At 42.0% G+C, this 21,859-nt stretch overlaps 3 protein-coding genes and 1 non-coding gene across 5 annotated transcripts in view; 3 read left to right on the forward strand and 1 right to left on the reverse strand.

Annotated features, from left to right (window-relative positions):
- Positions 1-156: 156 nt before the first annotated feature.
- Positions 157-7,383, forward strand: LOC111972177 (ribonuclease P protein subunit p21). The gene is made up of 5 exons (XM_023999071.2): positions 157-921; positions 1,015-1,115; positions 1,308-1,390; positions 3,152-3,322; positions 4,116-7,383. The coding sequence occupies exons 1-5, from the start codon at positions 865-867 to the stop codon at positions 4,232-4,234; spliced, it is 531 nt and encodes a 176-aa protein (XP_023854839.1). The 5' UTR covers positions 157-864; the 3' UTR covers positions 4,235-7,383.
- LOC111972176 (aquaporin-12) lies at positions 4,712-6,158 on the reverse strand. The gene is made up of 3 exons (XM_023999070.2): positions 5,564-6,158; positions 5,272-5,388; positions 4,712-5,111 (listed from the first exon to the last, which is right to left on the reverse strand). The coding sequence occupies exons 1-3, from the start codon at positions 6,156-6,158 to the stop codon at positions 4,987-4,989; spliced, it is 837 nt and encodes a 278-aa protein (XP_023854838.1). The 3' UTR covers positions 4,712-4,986.
- A 1,319-nt stretch (positions 7,384-8,702) lies between the features above and the next one.
- trnam-cau (transfer RNA methionine (anticodon CAU)) lies at positions 8,703-8,775 on the forward strand. Its single transcript has one exon. It is a non-coding gene; the product is annotated as a tRNA-Met (tRNA).
- Positions 8,776-9,050: 275 nt separating this feature from the next.
- The window catches only part of LOC111971843 (glypican-5-like), a 125,130-nt gene continuing 112,321 nt past the window's right edge, over positions 9,051-21,859 (forward strand). Inside the window, exons 1-2 of one of the 2 annotated variants that reach the window (XM_023998646.2) lie at positions 9,051-9,667; positions 11,446-11,607. In XM_023998646.2, the coding sequence (XP_023854414.2) occupies positions 9,502-9,667; positions 11,446-11,607 (328 nt within the window). In that variant the 5' untranslated portion in view covers positions 9,051-9,501. The remainder of the gene's footprint in view (positions 9,668-11,445; positions 11,608-21,859) is intronic. The other variant, XM_070446137.1, reaches the window with a different exon arrangement.

Raw genomic sequence — 21,859 nt, forward strand, 5'->3', positions numbered from 1 at the left:
AGGTATGTGTTTATACTCTTAAGCAAACAGGAATGTTTGCTTAAGAGTATAATTAATTGGCTTATCCCTCCTGATGACCTGGATGGAATCATGTGATCCTTCCTTCATAGGAAGGCCCATCTAGTTGACTACTTTAAAATGGTGAAAGAGCTATGCCCGACAAGCACGTGAATGTGGCAATAGATGACGGATTTTCACTATGGATGTGCAGTGTAATTTATTAATATAAAAAAATCTTTCACCATTGATTTGTCACTATTTACCGGGATGGATGTTTTGCATATGTGTAATTGTTTATTATGGCCATGAGAATATCGGGTATAGTAAAACGTGAGGATTACCCAGTTGGTTAGAGAGTGTGCTAATAAGGCCATGGTCGTGGGTTAGATCCCTGTACTGGCCAACATGGTTTTATTTTATACAAGAGTATGCTAGTAATTGTCAATCTTTTTTTTTTTAAGTATATTGTCTGGTGTTAAATGGATCATAGGAAATTAACTACTTATTAATATGCGAGGTATTTTGCTTAAAATTGTGATTTCAAAGGACATGTCCTACCTGCTAAGTCTGTGCCATTCAGGACTCCATAGTGTCAGATCTATCATGCCCGAGTTCGTTCAGAGGCTGATCAGTAATCAGAGGATTTAGCAACTGCTTAGATTTAGCAAACTAATGTTAGTAGCTAGTGAAGCTAGACGAATTTGAGGGCACATCTTTTGCTTGCGTAGAACATTGTTGAGTAGGGTAGTAATTTAGCAATCGGGTGATACATATAACGTTAGCTAAGATAGCTAGCCTAACGTTGACGTTACATAGTTAGTAACGTTAGCTGGCTAACTTAGCATAGCAATCCACATCCATGCAATGGCAGGAAACGTGAAAGACAAGGAGGCTTATCAAAGACTGAACTTCCTGTATCAGGTACGTTTTCTTGATTTCTAGTAATCTAGCTATACCTTTGGCTAGATAACTGATATTCTCAGAATGCTTTAATATGACATTGATTTCTTGCAGGCTGCACACTGTGTTTTGTCTCAAACCCCTGAGAATGTGGAGTTAGCACGTTTTTACTGCTTCACTCAGAAGACAATCGCAAAACGTTTGGTACTGAGACAGTGAGTAACATACACTAACAATATCATATAACGTTAAACTCTTGTCAGAAAACATATGGTGTTACATTTGCATCAATAAAGGTTGTAACTTTCATGTCATGTTAAGAATACATGACAGAAATAAGTTTGAAACATGTCTGCTAAAATGATGACAACTAGGGCATGACTATAATGTTATTAATGTCTTTATAGAGACCCCTCAGTGAAAAGAACATTATGTAAGAAGTGCTGCTCTTTGATGGTCCCAGGAGTAACTGCCACAGCCAGACAGAGAAGTAAGTTTATTCATGCAAGACTAAGTCACTTTGTATATGCTACATGGCATATATATATATTATAAGTATCTAGCTAAATAGACAGCCACCTAATCAAAGCCAACATGTTGTTGCAGGCTATTTAATTGTCATTCTAGTCCTTTTCAATACAAACACAGATGAAAACAGATGAGTTGTGGTTGTATCCGTAATGACTACCAACCCGTAGCACTCACGTCTGTAGCCATGAAGTGCTTTGAAAGGCTGGTCATGGCTCACATCAACACCATTATCCCAGAAACCCTAGACCCGCTCCAATTTGCATACAGCCCTAACAGATCCACAGATGATGCAATTTCTATTGCACTCCACACTGCCCTTTCCCACTTGCACAAAAGGAACACCTATGTGAGAATGCTATTCATTGGCTACAGCTCAGCGTTCAACACCATAGTGCCCTCAAAGCTCATCAATAAGCTAAGGACCCTGGGACTAAACACCTCCCTCTGCAACTGGATCCTGGACTTCCTGACTGTCCGTCCCCAGGTGGTAAGGGTAGGTAACAACACATCCGCCACGCAGATCCTCAACACGGGCCCCTCAGGGGTGTGTGCTCAGTCCCCTCCTGTACTCCCTGTTAACTCATGACTGCACGGCCAGGCACGACTCCAACAGCATCATTACGTTTGTCGATGACACAACAGTGGTAGGCCTGATCAACGACGAGACAGCCTATAGGGAGGAGGTCAGAGACCTGGCTGTGTGGCGCAAGGACAACAACCTCTCCCTCAACGTGATCAAGACAAAGGAGATGATTGTGGACTACAGGAAAAGGAGGACCGAGAACGCCCCCATTCTCATCGACGGGGCTGTAGTGGAGCAGGTTGAGAGCTTCAAGTTCCTTGGTGTCCACATCACCAGCAAACTATCATGGTCCAAGCACACCAAGACAGTCGTGAAGAGGGCACGACAAAATCTATTCCCCCTCAGGAGACTGAAAAGATTTGGCATGGATCCTCAAAAGGTTCTACAGCTGCACCATCGAGAGCGTCCTGACTGGTTGCATCACTGCCTGGTATTGGCAACTGCTCAGCCTCCTGGTGTAGAGGGTAGTGCGTACGGCCCAGTATATCACTGGGGTCCAAGCTTCCTGCCATCCAGGACCTCTACACCAGGCGCTGTCAGAGGAAGGCCCTAAAAATTGTCAAAGACTCCAGCCACCCTAGTCATAGACTGTTCTCTCTGCTACCTCATGGTAAGCAGTACCGGAGCGCAAAGTCTAGGTCCAAGAAGCTTCTAAACAGCTTCTACAGCTTCTCCCCCCAAGCCATAAGACTCCTGAAAAGCTAATCGAATGGCTACCCAGACATTTTCATGCACCCCCCCTTTATGCCTCTGCTACTCTATTATCCATGCATAGTCACTTTAATAACTCTACCTACATGTACATATTACCTCGACTAACTGGTGACCGGTACCCCCTGTATATAGTCTCGCTATTGCTATTTTACTGCTGCTCTTTAATTACTTCTTCCTTTTATTTCTTATTCATATCTTTTTAACTGCATTGTTGGTTAGGGGCTTGTAAGTAAGAATTTAAATGTAAGGTCTACCTACACCTGTTGTATTCGGCACATGTGTCTTATAACATTTTATTTGATCTAGCACTTGGAGACATATGTATCATCCTCATGAGATTTTGAAAGTACTGAGTGGAAGTCCAATGTCTTTACATAAGTGACATATTGTATTGTGGAGTAACTCAAGCTTTTTTCTCTCAAGGGACTAAGCACAGAAACCGCATGACTGTGCTGCGATGTCTTCGCTGTGGGCAGTGCAAGAGGTTCCTAAACAATCCGGAGCATCGCCTGTGGGTGGACCAGCCTGAGGCTCAGCTGGAGAACCAATCACAGCCAAGTGATTTTTACCCTGGAACAACTCCACTACATTGCAGTTATGTATCATATTGGGGGGACAACTAAGTACCGTCATGTACACTCTCCTACATATTCATTTGGACAGTGAAGCTAAAACTTTTAATTTTGAGCTGTACTTTGAGATCAAATGTGTTACGAGGTGACAGCACACAATGCCACTTATTTGAGGGTATTTTCATACATATCTGCTTTATCATTTAGAAAGCACTATTTCTCTAGTCCCCCCCCCATTTGAAAGTGTCATAAGTATTTGAACATATTCACTTAGTGTATTAAATGTAGTATTTGGTCCCATTTTCCGAGCATTCAATGGCTACATCAAGCTTGTGACTACAAATGTGTTGGATGCATTTGTAGTTTTTGGTTGTGTTTCAGATTATGTTGTGCCCAATAGAAATGTAAGGTAAATAATGTATTGTCATTTTGATTCTAAATAAGATTTATTATGTTTCTGAACACCTCTACCTTAATGTGGATGCTACCATGATTATGGATAATTGTGAATAATGATGAGCGAGAAAGTTTGAGGCATAAGTATCATACCCCCCCCCAAAATGCTAACCTCCCCTGTTATTGGTTATTGTGAGAGGTTAGCATGTTTTGGGGGTATGATCTTTGTTCATCTTTAGCTATGTGGGGAAAGACTGGAGGAATCGGGAGCTTAGGCTGTCATTTCAGACGCAGGTGTATTAAAATTCAGCTTCACATGTAACATTTTCATCTAAAATGTTTTCTGTTTCTTTATGCCACTTTTCATCCATCTCAGAGGGAGGCCATGGTGTTTAACCTTTGTCCTTTCTGTTTTGCAGAACAAGGTCCCTCCACTAAAGATTTGAAGGAGAAAGCAGATGGACCCATATCGCAGATATCCTCCACAGGGCCTTCCTCTACCCAGCACCAGGTGCCTCCATCCAAGCCCAAAACCTGAGCCCTGTGGTCTCAGTAGCCCATTCACAACTGGACATAGCTGCTTTGTGTGGCATTGACACATTTTCAACTATATCATAAATGTTTGAATATGATTATTATTATTATTTTTTACCAGTGACAACCTGTTACATCAGTGGTATGATGTAACAGGTTGTCATTGTAATGGGAGAGGTTGAGTTAGACTAAACATCAAATGTATTTTTAACCAATCTCAACTTGCTCACAGTGTACAGGAAGTTCAGGAACGACAACCAATGTTAAATGTTTTTTTCATACACATTTATTTTTTATTGATTTATTACTTCTGTAAGAACACAGGCGATATATGAGTTGTAACTTGTACTATCATAAATGTACAGATGCTCTACAGCCCACACCTTTTTTGTCAGTAACTTAAGGAGAGAATTGGCTGTTGAATATAATGCTCAGTGCATAATGAAATATCTTCTCCCAATAGGAACAAAATTGAGTAGTGTTTTTTTTTTTTTTTTTTATTTTACCTTTATTTAACTAGGCAAGTCAGTTAAGAACAAATTCTTATTTTCAATGACGGCCTAGGAACAGTGGGTTAACTGCCTGTTCAGGGGCAGAACGACAGATTTGTACCTTGTCAGCTCAGGGATTTGAACTTGCAACCTTTCGATTACTAGTCCAACGCTCTAACCACTAGGCTACCCTGCCGCCCCAGTGTGTTCCTAATACACTCATATGTCCTATATTGCCTCAGCTGAGGTGGATGATGTCTTTCTTTCACTTTTTCTTTTTATCTCCGTCCCCCTTTGGCACCTGTACGTGGGTCTTCTGGGAATACAGCAGATTCTTTGCAAAAATCCTGGGAATGTGACCCATGTACAGGAGAAGGGCCAGGGTCATTCCTGAAAAGAGGATATCTGTATTACCAGCTTGATAAGCAATTATGCCTCATTGTTATGCATAAAGCCTGTTTCACACATTACCTTTGGCAATTACATTTTGTCTATTGGTATACTTTTATTAGTGGTTTGTATATAATGAACAATTTCTGATTTGACTTACCAATAATGGGCCCAAGGCAGTAGACCACTGAGTACTCCGTAAAGGAAAACCCAGGACAGTAGAAGGTAAGGCCATAGGCCAGGGAGGGGTTCAGGAAAGCTGAGGTATAACCACTGGCTGACATGCATAGAAAGATGAGTTATCGCAACGGGATGCAGAAATAGATTTTGCTCTGACAAACAAATATAACACAAAGAAAACAGCATATAGGCCTATGCAACTTTAATGATTATCTCTACTGAAATTTCTTTCTATATTTGAGGCACGATGGTTGTCATCGTGGGCTACTTACCTGCATGGGAGAGAAGGGTGAGCACAGCTGCAAAGAAAGGCACCCGAATCAACGCAGAGCGACATCTCAGGCTGAGGTATATCAGATAGAAGATGAATGCACACACACACTCAGAATAGACCCCCTGCACCAGGGAGACACGCAGGGCTGTGCTGCACTCCCTAAATATCAGGTTCTTAATTATGTGCATGTCATTGAGCTCCATTGCCCAGTAGTAGCCAGCTACAATCAGGGCCAGGTGTGCCCCCAGGAACTGAGCAGCGAAAGCCAGCAGAGTGTGCAGTGTAGGGGTCTCCAGCATCAGGAAATTCATCAGAGTCAGGGAGGGGTTTCCAGTGGCTCCAGCACATATCACACCATGGGTCAGCAGCACCACAAACCGTATGGTTAGAGTAACGTCTGATTCCAGTACCCCTGCCCACTCGCCAATCTCTATAATGGTCTGCACCTCCAGCCAGCATGCCACCAGCACAAATGAGGTTGTGAACTCTGCTGCAAAGCTCAAACAAGGCCATTTTCTGAAAAGGACTCTAAAGGCTGCACCAAACGCCACAACAGCAAGAAAGTAACCAAGGGAGACATCAAGCTCAGACATAGTTAGGTTCACAGATGCTAGCTACTATACCTCGCTGGTTCCTCTCACACAGTGTATGACTTGTTGCGCTGTTTGCTGTCTGTGTTTTGTGACAACGTGGAGAAGTGTTTTCTCAACACAGAAACACTGACTTTTCATCCCACACCACCTGCCAAAATACACACTGCCCTTTTCGAGGTCAATTCAGGAAAGTTGCTTTGCCCCAGGGAAAAGGGCAAATGACTTCTGTAACTTACAACAAAGATATAGTTTATTGACACTGAGGGAAATGTCTGTTAAACTTTAATAATGCTTGTGTACTAAGATATCCTTCAAGCCTAGACATTGGGCTTGAGATTGTTCAAAAGTAACTCATATAACATAGAAAGGTGCGTTGATATAGGCCCGTTCTAACTGTTCTGTGTGTGTAGAATGAACTCATGATGTCCGGGCACTCAGCCGAGAATGTGACAGAAACTGACTGGTTCCTCTTGATCCTGGACAGAGTAAAGATTCTATCCTACACACCAGTAACAGAGCTATTGTTCTGTTTTGGAGCCTGTTTCTGGGGGAAGATTGTGGTGGAGAAATCTGAATTAGCCAAGTAATACAGATATTTAAGATGTATCTGCAGAATATATTTACATGATTGAACTGTTGAAACGTATTAGAATGTCTCCTTTTGGACTCTGGTGTTGGCAGCTGCACTTCCTCCCTCATGGGCCTCAGTCACCTTGGGTTCAGAGAGGGGAGAAGTCAGCCTTATCTATGACGTCCCTGTTGCTATACAGAATATCAGCAAGGAGTATGGCAAAGGAGGTCAGAAGGAAACATTGTTTCCATATGTGAACTATGTGTCTTTATTGCATACCCTGTGAAAGGATGGCGTGAGTAATGGGGAACCAATCACTTGTCTCCACAGTGTCTGTGTCAGTCACCTCCAAGGGGGAGACGGTTTCCAACTTGAACTAGGGGAGAGAACAAAGTAACAACAAATGTCCTAAGTTCTTAGTACTGAACAAAACAAGTTATTTGTATTTGGGGCCCAAGGTCTGGCACGGGATGTGTGGGGTTAGTGTTTGGAACCATTGTACGTCATATCTGAAGTTGCACCTATCCTGAGATAGCTTCTGGGTTAAATACTAACTCCACTCTGTGGGCTCTCACTCCACCACCTGCGGGGGTGGGGTGACCAGTCTCCTTGTGGTAACAAGTCTTTTAATAAAAGTAATACATTGAATGATTATTCATTTTGCCTCTCCTCATTATTGATTAAGGGTAGGATTTCCACCACAACACCAAGAAAAAAAAAGTAATATTACCTGGTCTGATCTCTCTGAAGAACATACACTGAACAAAAATATGAATGCAACATGTAAGTAAAGTGTTGGTCCTTGTTTCATGTGCTGAAATAAAAGATTCCAGAAACTTCCCATATGCAATTTCTCTCAAATGTTGTGCAGAAATTTGTTTACATCCCTGTTAGTGAGCATTTCTCCTTTGTCAAGATAATCCATCCACCTGACAGGTGTGGCATATCAAGAAGCTGATTAAACAGCATGATCATTACACAGGTGCACCTTGTGCTGAGGACAATAAAAAGCCATTCTAAAATGTGCAGTTTTGTCACAACACAATGCCACGGATGTCTCAAGTTTTGAGGGAGTGTGAAATTGGCATGCTGAGTGCAGGAATATCCACAAGAGCTGTTACCAGAGAATTTAATGTTTATTTCTCTACCATAAGCCACTTCCAATGTTGTTTTAGAGAGTTTGGCAGTACTTCCAAATCGTCCTTAGACCATGTGAATGATGTCGTGTGGGTGAACGGTTTGCCCCATGGTGGCGGTGGGATTATGGTATGGGCATGCATAAACAACGGACAACGAACAGAATTGCATTTATCGATGGGAGTTTGAATGCACAAAAATACTCTGACGAGATCCTGAGGCCCATTGTGAGGCCCTTTTCTTTCTTTTTTTAAGGTATTTGTGACATATCTGTATTCCCTTGCATGTGAAATCCATAGATTAGGACCTAATTACTATTTCCTCATATGAACTGTAACTCAGTAAAATCATAGAAATTGTTGTATGTTGCATTTTAATATTTTTTCAGTATACCTTACTGTGATTCAGTTTTTCTCCTCTTAGCTATGTGTATTGGCATATAGGTTGACTGATGAATGTACAGTACTTTCTTTTCTTGGAGCACTGAAGCAGCATTCTCACATATGAAATTGTCTTCTTGGCTATTTCTGAATAATTTTTTATTATTTATTTATATAGGCTTTTAGCTACTTATTCTATTTCTGCCATATTCCAATTTGTTTAGCCTGATCGGATTCGTAATCCTGATTTTATCTAGCTACGTTAACCCTGTATTTACAGGAATAACTACATTGTAATAAGGGCACAGTAACCCTAAGTGTAACCAATGGTTTACTTATTCAGAAACACTTTTTACCCCCTCTTCTTGGAGAACGAAATTGTCCAAAAATATGTGGAATTGTTACTGGTTCAGACCATTCCATCTTTATAAGGGGGGGGTGGACGTTACTATATGAGCCTCGTTGGCGCAGTAGGCAGCGCGTCAGTCTCATAATCTGAAGGTCGTGAGTTCGAGCCTCACACGGGGCAGATTTTTTGCATTTACTAGCAACATTTGAGATCTCAATTTATTTTTGACCAATGAATGCGAAAACAAGTTAATACATAAATAAATATGATATCAATCCGAAGCTACGGCATGGTAGAACTGCTTTTACAACACTAATTCCACGACTGACCACACGGTGGACGCGGTGTTCTGTTTTAGATTAATCTCTGCAGGCTAGAGAAGCATATACAGTATAAATCAATCATTAGGACTATACATTGTGTTATTAGAAGAAAAACAATATGTTATTAGAGCTCCAATTCTGTGGTATTGTTTTAAATGATCGTAAAAGGAATAGCCAACATCTATGAACAAAGAACCCACCGTATAATTTTTCACTTTAGGAACGTTTTTCTGTTAGTCTATCTTGTGTGATGTTTCAAACCGAGAATTTCTAAAACAGTGTAGGCTGGTTTGCGCGGTGTGAGAGAGAGCGAACGAGAGAGCGAGCGCTCAGCTGTATCCAAAGAACAGCGTTTCACTTTCTGAAGCGCATGGATTTTAACTGGAAAGCCCACTGAGAGAGGGAACGTCGTGCGCTCTATTGAACAGACCCAATATGTGATATTCTAACAGATCGACCCAGTTGATAAGGACTGCGAATTTGTTTTGGGATTGTATTACTTAAATAGCCTATTCGGCTACTTTTACAAACGGCCATTCCACTGCTAGGATACCTTGATAGTATATCTGATTGAAATGGTGCGATGTTCCAAACAATAATCCAACGCGTTGACTTTTGGTTGATTTACCTGACAGTTGTACTATGTGGAGCTTCAGGTGCAGGAGTGCACAGTTGCCATGAGGTTAAAACGGCTTTCCAATTGCGCCAGATCGGTCCGTTGAAATGGGTCCCCGAGGCACCTGGAACAGGTTAGTGCGCACTTGACTTGTAGGTCCTAACACAATTTCGCAGCAGAATGTCCAGGAGCCACTTTGCACTTGTGCGTGCTGTGCACTCGTTTATTTCCCACAGGGAATTGATAAATCACAATCATAAAAATTTAACTGCAGTAGCCTAGGTCTAGAGAAAGATTCAAGCAAACATGCCTAGTAAGTAGTAGTTGATGCTTGTCTTTGTTTAACGACCATCCTAAGAATTGGAAGTAAGTCCCTGTGAAGGGAGGCCATCTCTTGTTTCTTTTCTTTTCTAATACTGAGTTTACAATATGGATGTACTGGCAATAACAGTCACAATCAATAACATTGCAGTTATATATCAGCTTATTATTTGGCAAGCACCAAAAAGCAATCAAACCATTTAAATCAAATCAATATTGTTTCCTTCACAAATGCACCCCAAAAATCTTCTCTCTCTCAATCCCAGTCCTCAATGGACAGGTCAAATGAGCCCCATGGAGCCACAATAACTGAGCTGCATGTTGTGTGTGATCGTCTATTCTACAGTGTATATATACAGTGCATTCGGAAAGTATTCAGACCCCTTGACTTTTTCCACATTTTGTTACATTACAGCCTTATTCTAAAATTGATTAAATAATTCCCCCCCTCATCAATCTACACACAATACCCAATAATGACAAAGCGAAAACAGTTTTTTAGAAATGTGTAAATGTATTTTTAAAAAACAACAGAAATACCAAGACAACACAGGAGTGGCTTCGGGACAAGTCTCTGAATGTCCTTGAGTGGCCCAGCCAGAGCCTGGACTTGAACCTGATCGAACATCTCTGGAGAGACCTGAAAATAGCTGTGCAGCGACGCTCCCCATCCAACCTGACAGTGCTTGAGATGATCTGCAGAGAAGAATGGGAGAAACTCACCAAATACAGGTGTGCCAAGCTTGTAGCATCATACCCAAGAAGACTCGAGGCTGTAATCGCTGCCAAAGGTGCTTCAAAAAAGTACTGAGTAAAGGGTCTGAATACTTATGTAAATGTGATATTTCAGTTTAAAATGTTTAATACATTTGCAAACATTTAAAAAAAATCTGTTTTTGCTTTGTCGTTATGGGGTATTGTGTGTAGATTGCTGAGGATTTATTTTTATTTAATCCATTTTAGTATAAGGCTGTAACGTAACAAAATGTGGAAAAAGTCAAGGGGTCTTTCCGAATGCACTGTAAGTCTGTCACCTGTCATCAGTTACATGATAGATTTGTTTACACAATCCTTTCATGATTGACACATGCAATGACTTAGGCCCAGTTGAGTTTGTAAGTAAGCATGTTGTTAACTCTGGTGCGCATCACTCCCTCTGCATTCTCTCTACACCCTTGGAGATTTTGTATCTGGACTTTGATTCAGCTACGTCCAGCCAGCCGGATAACCAAAGTCTATTTCTGAAGCTCTTTCTCACTCTCATTCCTGGCTCCACTATCCCAGCTTGGTGTATTAGTTTCATATGGGAGATAAAGCAGTATAATCACCCTGGACCTCATCCAAATGAGATTGTAGCAGAGGAAGCTTTGCTAACTCAAAGGGAACTTGAATACAGGGGATATATGAATACAGGGTATATATGAGAACTAGTAGAAGTGTAGAGAAACAATGTCTTTGAACCATTTATTTACTCAACTATTTGAGTAAGAATTATTATTCACATTTGGTCAAAGCTTCCAACACACTTAATTTATGTTTTTCACATTTGAGGTCTGTCATGCTCGGGTTTGCTTTCCTCTTCTTTCCCAGATGGCGAGCTGCAGATCTGCAAGCACTCAGGCCCGTCGTGTTGCACACGCAAGATGGAGGAGAGTTACCAGGCAGCAGTGCGCAGAGAGACTCTCCAGAATATCCGTTCCTACAGCTTTGAGCTCAAGTACCTCATCGTGGGCCACGCCTCTGCCTTCCAGGGTAAGGATAGAGCCAGGATGGAGGGGTAAGGTAGATAGATATGTGGGACAGGAGAATGAGATGATAGGACAGATTCACTGTGTAAAGCCTAGGGACCACTTTGGCCCTCTACGCCCCTCAGTGAGGGGTGAATTCTGAAGTCCATGAACAATGTTTCATGTCATTTGTCAGTGTGACTGCCACTTGGTTTGGTTTTATTACATCTTTTGATTTACTTAAAAATCAGTCTCACCTCATTGAATGGAATGGGCTCTGAACCGACACGCAGCCAAAAGTATTTCGTTCTGATAAAGGCAAAAATGTTACATTATTATGGCTGCAGGTAGCCTAGTGGTTGGAGTGTTGGGCCAGTAACCAAACGGTTGATGGATCGAATCCCTGAGCTGACAAGGTAAAAATCTGTCGTTCTGCCCCTGAACAAGGCAGCTAAACCACTGTTCCCCGGTAAGCCGTCATTGTAAATAAGAATTTGTTCTTAACTGACTTGCCTAGTTAAATAAAAATAACAAGTAAATTACACTCAGTAGTAACACGATATTTGACCATCATATCACATGAGAAAAAACTACGTTATTTTGTTGAGAGAATCCGAGAACCACTTCAGTGGTATTGGATATTGGCTTTGTACTGTTCAATATTGGCTTTTAAAGCAAACATTTAGTCAGGCCTCACATTAAGCAAATAATCTCATAGAGAAAGAGAACTTGACCTCTGCTCTATCTCTTTGTCTCTCTTTCTCGATGTCTGCCTACGCTTCGCTCTCTCTCTCTCGCTCTCTCTCTCTCCCATTTAGAGTAGAGAATTCACAGTATGTCTTGTTTTGAACCAATGAATGAAAGGGAGTGAAAAATGTTTACATTCACTGAGTATCCCTGGAGATGTGTTACCATTTGAAATCAATCTGTCTCTAACGAGGTGTCTTGAATGGGAGTGAAGAATAGTGGGTTTGTCCTGCTCTGCTTTTCACAGGGAGAGTGGCTGGTCCCTGGCTTCTCAGAAAGGGAGGCTTTCTTGGGGTTTTATCCCTGCTGAAAAGAGACAGATGATGTAAGTGAGTGATGTGGACAGTGTCCTCTGAGCAGGCTCGGCCCTGGCCGATATGCCGCCCTAGACAAGACAAAACAAATTGCTGGCCCCCTCCTATCCCTGCAAAGTACAATAGTAGCCTAGGTCAGTGTTGGCCTGCAATGCACTATCCATGTGGTAGCCTACCGTTTGTAAAACAGGCAGTTGCATTGGCTTTATAGGCCTGATAACTGAAAAAAAGACTTAAGACAAAAATAATTGGCTATTCAAGCTCTGAATACCAGCTACCGTGTCTTAAAGTAAATTTAAATACATTTGCCAAAATGATACAATTACACCTGTCTTTTCAAAAATATTTCACCAGGGAGCCTGACTTAACCACAGAGGGTCATTAGCTTCTTGAAAAAAAATACATTGCGCATTGTTTAAAATCACAAGAGTGTAGTAATATGCCTTTTTGGGAAGTCCACAATTTGGTCAGCGCGCTTGACAATAGGCCTAGCTGATTCTTGAGTTGAGGCTGTCGGTGAAAAGCATCTAAAATACGTGTGAAGATAATGTGTCTTGAATATAATAAGAAGGGGAGGGGTGGGTGGCGAGGATATAGGCACATCTCTCTCCAGAATACACTCAGCTCTCCAGTATGCGCTCAGCTGTCTCCCGACAATTCTTGCACATGAATTGTTTCATTTGTGTGAATTGTTTGTCCTTTGAGTGTGTATTGTTATCAATTCCCCCATTACATACGGTATGTCACCAGTAGAAAATGTACCGTTAATCCCTGCCATTTGGTTTCATTCATTTCTGTTAATGCATGTATTAATTACAGTCATTTACCGTTCTCATTCTCGGAGTGGAAACATTGTTTGCATAGTTCACAACCTACTACACTTGTGAGAAACAAGTTTTATTTTATTTCATACCATCATTTACAAGTTTTGTAATTTTTTCGATTGTCTTTTGTTTGGAGCCCTTCATGTGAGCAATGAGCATGTGTCTGCCCACTGGGGACAAACTGGTTGAATCGTTTCAACGTCATTTGTCAACGTATTGTGACGTGGAATCTAGGTGGAAAATACATTGGATTTGAAAAAGTTATCAAAGTAAACTGTTGTTTTGAGGGTGAAATTTCAACAACAGGATTATGTCATCATGGTAGCCAAATTTGAACATAGACAAACTTTGTATAAAATATGTTGAATTTGTACCTTTAAAGCAATGTCAGATTTTCAATGTTATATCTACTATCAGAAAATAATTATAGACTGGGCAGCACCTCCTACTGGAGAATTGATCTGTCTACAGCTACCCCTTGGTCTCCCATCCAAGGTTTTTAACTATGATATTTGTCACTGACTATTACCTATGTGTAATCGTGAGAATGATTGTTGAGAGATCTCCACATAAAAATTAAATAGATTCACTGCTGCTATCAAAGTCATTCTGAACGGTAGGTTTAACAGAGCAAATGAAATTTAACCATACTTTATCAATCATCAATGATGCTATGTAGGCCTATTTAGTGTAGCATTTGCAAAGTCATCAACAGCAATTGTTTGAATTCAAACCAGAATTCAACAAAAAAATAAACAATACAATAGGCCTAGGATTTCAAGCTCTGGTTGATTGCAGATTTGATATTTAGTGACATTGAATTGTGTTTGGTTGTCAACACAACCAAATATAGACATTTAAAGTAGATGTATCTTCTGCTTGGATAGTTCCATCTGTGCTAGAGGTCGTCTCGGGTCCAAAAAGTTGAACCCGTTCCAAAATGGACCCTACCCAAATTGTTTTAAGATGGTCATACCATGGATCATTTAGATATTTGAATTTGAGGACTGCTTTATGTATAAAAATAATAATATTTAAATGGAAAAAAGACAAGGAATAAAGTTTTGAAGTGTCTGTCCTATATTTAGGAAATATAAGAAAGCGACCGCACTTGAAGAAACTTTCAAAGTTCTTGAAATTTTCCGCATTGACTGACATTCATGTCTTAAAGTAATGATGGACAGTTGTTTCTCTTTGCTTATTTGAGCTGTTCTTGCCATCATATGGACTTGGTCTTTTACGAAATGTATACCACCCATAACTTGTCACAACACAACTGATTGGCTGAAATGCATTAAGAAGGAAAGAAATTCCACAAATTTACTTTTAACAAGATACACCTGTTAATTTAAATGCATTCCAGGTGACTACCTCATGACGATGGTTGAGAGAATGCCAAGAGTGTGCAAAGCTGTCATCAAGGCAAAGAGTGGTTACTTTGAAGAATATAAACATAACATTTTTGTTGGCTCAAAACTGCCTGAATACTTCCATTCATTTGTATGGGTTACCTTCAGACGAGTCCTGTGACACTTGTGGGGGTCGTAGAGCAAAATGTTTGTAGGCCAAATTGTTCGGACACTACAGACGTTTTTGTGAGAAGACCGCTTTCGGGATGTCTCCTGGTCTGACAAACAATGCTTTAGCTCTGTCACCTTCCACCACAGATGCGGAAGGCCCAAATAGGCGGATGAAGTGGATTGAGACTTAAACTAGCTTAAACTGAAGGATTTTGATGGGAGTTTTTTTATTATGTTACTTAGATTGACGTACAGGTGCTGGACACTAATAGTTATAAATGAGATTCATGAGTTACATCTGAACCTAATTTTTACATCCCGGACTGAGAGGTAACACCAAATGACCATTCAGCAGCTTTTGTTACCTTAAGGTTTTGGCTTTTCCAGGGCCTATACAAATCTACCTACCTCCACCCCCTGCCCACCAGCAAAGACCACACCTGTACCCAGGCAACTAAGCACTACTTATAGAAACCCTCAGAGGTTAGAGTAGATTGGACAGATTAACTAACACAACCCTGCCAGGCAGTGCAGAAACATGCCCCTGATCTTGCCATTTAGAATCTGCCAAGTTCAAATGTTTATGACCAGGGTGTGTTTGCCCAATGTGGCAGGTGGGGGTGGGTATGGGGGTACAGGCAGGGCATGTGGGGTCAGCACTGCAGAGACCTAGGCTGTCCCCTTCAATCTGTCCATTGAGGAGCCTGTAGCATGGCTTGCAGGATATGGCCAGGACAGGAGACAGGATAGCAGTCTTGGGAGTCAGTAGTCAGTTATAGTGCTTGGTGACCTGTATGCCCTCTTGTCTAGGCTGCTAGTGTGACCCTATCACATCCAATCAAATCAAACTTTATTTGTCACATGCGCCGAATGGGCACTATGGTGTTGAACGCTGAGCTGTAGTCAATGAACAGCATTTTCACATAGGCGTTCCTTTTGTCCAGGTGGAAAAGGGCAGTGTGTGGTGCGATTGGGATTGCGTCATCTGTGGATCTGTTGGGGTGGTATGAGAATTGGAGTGGGTCTAGGGTATCCGGGAGGATGCTGTTGATGTGAGCCATGACCAGCCTTTCAAAGCACTTTACGGCTACCGATGTGAGTGCTACGAGGCGGTAATCATTTGGCAGGTTACCTTCGCTTCCTTGGGCACAGGGACTATGATGGTCTGCTTGAAACATGTAGGTATTACAGACTCTGTCAGGGAGAGGCTGAAAATGTCAGTGAAGACACTTGCCAGTTGGTCCACGCATGCTTTGAGTACATGTCCTGGTAATCCGTCTGGCCCCGCGGCTTTGTGAATGTTGACCTGTTTAAAGGTCTTAATCACATCAGCTACCGAGAGCGTTATCACACAGTCATCCAGAACAGCTGGTGCTCTTGTGCATGCTTAAGTGTTGCTTGGCTCGAAGCGAGCATAAAAGGCATTTAGCTCATCTGGTAGGCTCGTGTCACTGGGCAGCTCGCATCTGGGTTTCCCTTTGTGGTCCGTAATAGTTTTCATGCCATGCCACATCCGACGAGCGTCAGAGCCGGTGTAGTAGGATTCAATCTTAATCCTGTACTGAAGCTTTACTTGTTTGATGGTTTGTCTGAGGGCATAGCGGGATTTCTTATAAGTGTCCGGATTAGTGTCCCACTCCTTGAAAGCGGCAGCTTGAGCCTTTAGCTCGATGCGGATTTTGCCTGTAATCCATAGCTTCTGGTTGAGATATGTACATACGGTCACTGTGGGGACTACATCGTCGATGTACTTATTGATGAAATTGATGACTGAGGTGGTATACTCCTCATTGCCATTGGATGAATCCTGGAACATATTCCAGTCTGTGCTAGCAAAACAGTCCTGTAGCGTAGCATCCGCGTCATCTGACCACCTATCCGAATTGACCGAGTCACTGGTACTTCCTGCTTCAGTTTTTGCTTGTAAGCAGGAATCAGGACTATAAAATTATGGTCAGATTTGCCAAATGGAGAGCATGGGGAGAGCGTTGTATGCATCTCTGTGTGTGGAGTAAAAGTGGTCTAGAGTTTTTTTTCCCCCCCTGGTTGCACATGTGACATGCTGGTAAAAATTTGGTAAAACTGATTTTAGTTTGCCTGCATTAAAGTCCCCGGCCACTAGGAGTGCCGCTTCTGGATTAGCATTTTCTGGTTTGCTTATGGCCTTATAGCGTTGGTTGAGTGCGGTGTTAGTGCAGGCATCGGTCTGTGGTGGTAAATAGACGGCTACGAATAATATAGATGAGAACTCTCTTGGTAGATAGTGTGGTCTACAGCTTGTCATAAGGTACTCTACCTCAGGCGAGCAATACCTTGAGACTTCTTTAATATTAGACATCGCGCATCACCTGTTATAGACAATAGACACACCCCCACCCCTCGTCTTACCAGACGTAGCTTCTCTGTTCTGCCGGTGCATGGAAAATCCCACCAGCTCTATATTATCCATGTCGTCGTTCAGCCACGACTTGGTGAAACATAAGATATTACAGTTTTTAATGTCCCGTTGGTAGGATCATCTTAATTGTAGGTCATACATTTTATTTTCAAATGATTGCACAATAGCCAATAGAACGGATGACAGTGGGAGTTTACTTGATCGCCTACGGATTCTCAGACAGCAGCCCGACCTGCGTCCCCTTTTCTTCCGTCTATTCTTCACGCAAATGACGGGGATTTGGGCCTGTTTCCGGGAAATGAGTATATCCTTCTCGTCGGACTTGTTAAAGGAAAAAGCTTCTTCCAGTATGAGGGGAGTTATCTCTGTTCTGATGTCCAGAAGAGACGGTAGCAGCAACATTATGTACAAAATAAGTTAAAAAACAAGTTACAAACAACGCTAAAAAACGGACAAAATAGCACAGTTGGTTAGGAGCATGTAAAACGTCAGCGTCCTCTTCGGCGAAGAGTGATTGGTTGAAAGAAATTGATAAGAAGAAGATTGTGGCAGCTGTACTGTTAGATTTCAGTGCAGCCTTTGATATTATTGACCATAACCTGTTGAGAAAACTTGTGTTATGGCCTTTCAACCTCTGCCATATCGTGGATTCAAAGCTATCTATCTAAAATAACTCAAAAGGCTTTCTTTAATGGAAGCTTCTCTAATGTCAAACATGTGAAGTGTGGTGTACCGCAGGGCAGCTTTCAAGCCCTCTACTCTTTCCTATTTTTACCAGTGACCTGCCACTGGCATTAACAAAGCATGTGTGTCCATATATGTTGGTGATTCAACCATATACCTATCAGCAACCACAGCTTATGAAGTCACTGAAAGCCATAACACATAGTTGTTGGCAGTTTTGGAATGGGTGGCCAGTAATAAACTGGTCCTGAACATATCTAAAACTAAGAGCATTGTATTTGGTACAAATCATTACCTACATTCTAGAACTCAGCTGAATCTGGTAATGAATGGTGTGGCTGTTGAACAAATTGAAGAGACTAAATTACTTGGTGTTACCTTAGATTGTAAACTGTCATGGTCAAAATATATAGATTCAATGGTTGTAAAGATGAGGAGAGGTCTGTCCGTAATAAAGAGATTCTCAGATTTTTTGACACCACACTCCAAAAGCAGGTTCTGCAGGCTCTAGTTTTATCTTATCTTGATTATTTTCCAGTCATATGGTCAAGTGCTGCAAAGAAATACGAAGTTAAGCTGCAGCTGGCCCAGAACAGAGCGGCACGTCTTGCTCTTCATTGTAATCAGAGGGATAATATTAATAGTATGCATGCCAGTCTCTCTCTGCGTCACTTCTTGTATTTCTAAGAAACATATTTTGGGGGGAAATTCCAAATTGTTTGCATAGTCAACTTACACACAGCACTGACACACACACTTACCCCACCAGACATGCCACTAGGGGTCTTTCCACAGTCCCCAGGTCCAGAACAAATTCAAGGAGACGTACAGTATTATACAGAGCCATGCGTGCATGGAACTCCCTTATATAGTGCAAGTGAACAGCAAACCTGGTTTCAAAAAACAAATAAAGCAACAACTCACGGCACAAAGCCTCGCCCCCATGTGACCTACTTGTTGTGTGTATGTACTGACATGTATGTGTAACTGATAGATACACACACACACTACATGTTCATGTTTTTAAATGTATGTAAATTGTAAAGCATTTTGTCTGTAATGTCTTTTTTAGTATGTGTCGGAACCCAGTAAGACTAACTGTCGCCATTAGCGTCGGCTATTGGGGATCCTAATAAATCAAATCAAATGCCCTTGTGTTTGGGACACCGTTGCTAGGATATGTCCACATAAGGAGAAAGAGGCGGAGAGTCCTGATTCAGTGCCCCTGAATTTGAAAAGAGAGTATCGCACCCCTTCCCATCACCCCTCTGCTCCCACACCCACCCCTCTGTCTGTGGCTCACACAGGTTTAAGATCTCCAGCTTTCGTCCACAAAAACTATATCACATTTACAGTTCTGCCCTTCCCACGTCCCATGCGCTGCGCTGTGTGTGTCTCTGTGTGTGTGTGTGTGTGTGTGTGTGTGTGTGTGTGTGTGTGTGTGTGTGTGGTGTGTGTGTGTGTGTGTGTGTGTGTGTGTGTGTGTGTGTGTGTGTGTGTGTGTGTGTGTGTGTGTGTGTGTGTGTCTCTCTGTGTGTGTGTGTGTGTGTGTGTGTGTGTGTGTGTGTGTGTGTGTGTGTGTGTGTGTGTGTGTGTGTGTGTGTGTGTGTGTGTGTGTGTGTGTGTGTGTGTGTGTGTGTGTGTGTGTGTGTGTGTGTGTGTGTGTGTGTGTGTGTGGGGTGTGTGCGTGTGTGTGTTGTGTGTGTGTGTGCGTGTGTGTGTGTGTGAATGATCAGAGTATGTATGTTCCTGCGTTGGTGTGCCACTCTGTCTCTGTAACTCTATACTTGTAGTTGCAGCGCGGCTTAAACTTCACAATAGGTTCTTGTGGAACTGACTTGCACACATAATTGGAAATTAATTTGTGTGAACCTGAGGTGGTTGAGGACGAGTCCTTTCTGAAATGTGACTACAGTTGTAGGTTGTAGTCTGTCTGTGTAAAGGGCACACAGAGGCTCCCCATGGGAATGGTCTGTGTCCCACACACAGGAATGTCTTAACCAGCCCTCTTGTTGGAAACCAGAATGCAGATAGAGCATGGTCAAAATATTTATCATAGTACATTTCCAATCCTGTTTTTGTGTGTCTGCAAATCAGGTGAAAAACATAACCACAATTTCACAACCTTTAAACTATCATATGTCTGTGATGATCAGTGTATTTTTTTCTTGAATTTAGGATGATGTGAGTAACACCTCTGTTCCTACCTCTGTCTCCAGTTTGCCTCATATCCAGGTGACCCGGTGTCAGAGTATGGGGTGTGGCCGTGAGTCCATGCTGGTCACGCTGGGATAAATTTGGCCCCGGAAGCTGTAGACAGCCTGTTCTGCCTGGTCCCTTTGATCCCACTCAGCTCCAAGGTTACATCAGCCAGCAGTAGACAGATTAGAGTGAGAGGCCCTGCAGAGCAACTCGGCAGTGCCCTTGCTACACCCTGGAACCATGTTCCATAACCTCTATTTCAGTTGTAGGCTGTGTACTCATCCCATTGAACCACATCATTCAAAGTTGGGTTGTTGAGATGTTGGAAATGGAAAAAACAAACAATCAAATTCACAACAAGGTCTGGGTTTTGAATGGCCAGTTGTACAGTACTATAGTAGAGTGGTCAGTCAGGTTATGTCTATGAGCTGTACATTGTAAAAGGCCAGGGTTAATTCGTGTCCCTGCTGGTCTTCCTCTGTATGTATGTTTTTATTAGGTTCTCATCTCAGTCCTCAGCCTGCAGCTGCTGTCCACCTCTGCATTTTCCCACAATTTGAGCAAATACCTCCTATCAACCAGGGAAACATTACAGCCCACTAAACCTGGGCTATGCTCATGGACTGTGATCTCTCACAGTGGCTGGCTGTGTGCATGGAGAATTAGCCTAAGCCAGCGGTCACAAACCTTTTCTGAGTCAAGATCACTTTCTGAGTCAATAAGGAAGCCGAGCTCTATTGCTCAGATTTGTTAAAAACATGACTTAAAAAACGTAAGCCTATGCAACATAAACCAATTAAAAACAGTTCTGTAGCAATGAGGTTTGTGCAGTAGGCTATACATCTTAGAAGGGAGTGCAAGTCTCTTTAAGTTATTTCTATTGACGGTAGAAAAGGAGTTTTCACTGAACTCTAGCAGTTGTATGTTTTCCAAGATATGATACTCCTTTGTGTTGCTCAATCAGCTGTCTTGTTGTGTGCATCATTAAGAAAGGATGTATTGGCACTGTTCTGTCATTGGAGGCTCAGATGCAGTGGCCCCTGTCCCTGAGATGTAAATACTTGGACATTCACACATTCCTAAAAGCTGTTGACTTCCTCTGACCAGAAGGACCCAGGACCCAGGGTTTCCATTAATAACCTCATCATCACACAGAAATGGCTGTGTGGCTCCCGCTGTGATGATGTGTGTGGATGTTCGTGGGTATATGCAATATGCGTCTTTGTTTGATGCCAATGTGTGACATTGGCATCAACATTTAAAAATGGTTTGAAATGAAAATAAAAAGGATTTGTATGCAGTTCCACATGTGTACTTAGAGGAATATATGGAAATTGGCTGATAACTCCACCTATACAACAACATGGGCCTAGGACTATACATCCTTTATGCAGGTTTCATACAGACATTGGCAAGTCAAATTCAAGGACTTTTTCAAGCACTTCATTGTAATTCATTGACAGCTGATCATTAGGAAACCCTTTTGCAATTATGTTAGCAGAGATGAAAACTGTTGTGGGTTCGATTACAGGCTCAAAATGGCGAGAAACAAAGAACTTTCTTCTGAAGGCTAATTGAAATAATTTGA

Source organism: Salvelinus sp. IW2-2015, linkage group LG13 (genome assembly GCF_002910315.2).
Source record: "Salvelinus sp. IW2-2015 linkage group LG13, ASM291031v2, whole genome shotgun sequence".
NCBI classification, from domain to species: Eukaryota; Metazoa; Chordata; class Actinopteri; order Salmoniformes; family Salmonidae; genus Salvelinus; species Salvelinus sp. IW2-2015.

Excerpts from the sequence above, each read along its gene's own strand:
- LOC111972177 (XM_023999071.2), top strand. The coding sequence starts at position 865 with ATGGCAGGAAACGTGAAAGACAAGGAGGCTTATCAAAGACTGAACTTC. Across the intron at positions 922-1,014 it reads GACTGAACTTCCTGTATCAG|GCTGCACACTGTGTTTTGTC; the intron begins GTACGTTTTCTT and ends GATTTCTTGCAG. Across the intron at positions 1,116-1,307 it reads AAACGTTTGGTACTGAGACA|AGACCCCTCAGTGAAAAGAA; the intron begins GTGAGTAACATA and ends ATGTCTTTATAG.
- LOC111972176 (XM_023999070.2), bottom strand. The coding sequence starts at position 6,158 with ATGTCTGAGCTTGATGTCTCCCTTGGTTACTTTCTTGCTGTTGTGGCG. Across the intron at positions 5,389-5,563 it reads CACCCTTCTCTCCCATGCAG|CCAGTGGTTATACCTCAGCT; the intron begins GTAAGTAGCCCA and ends TATGCATGTCAG. Across the intron at positions 5,112-5,271 it reads CTGCCTTGGGCCCATTATTG|GAATGACCCTGGCCCTTCTC; the intron begins GTAAGTCAAATC and ends TCCTCTTTTCAG.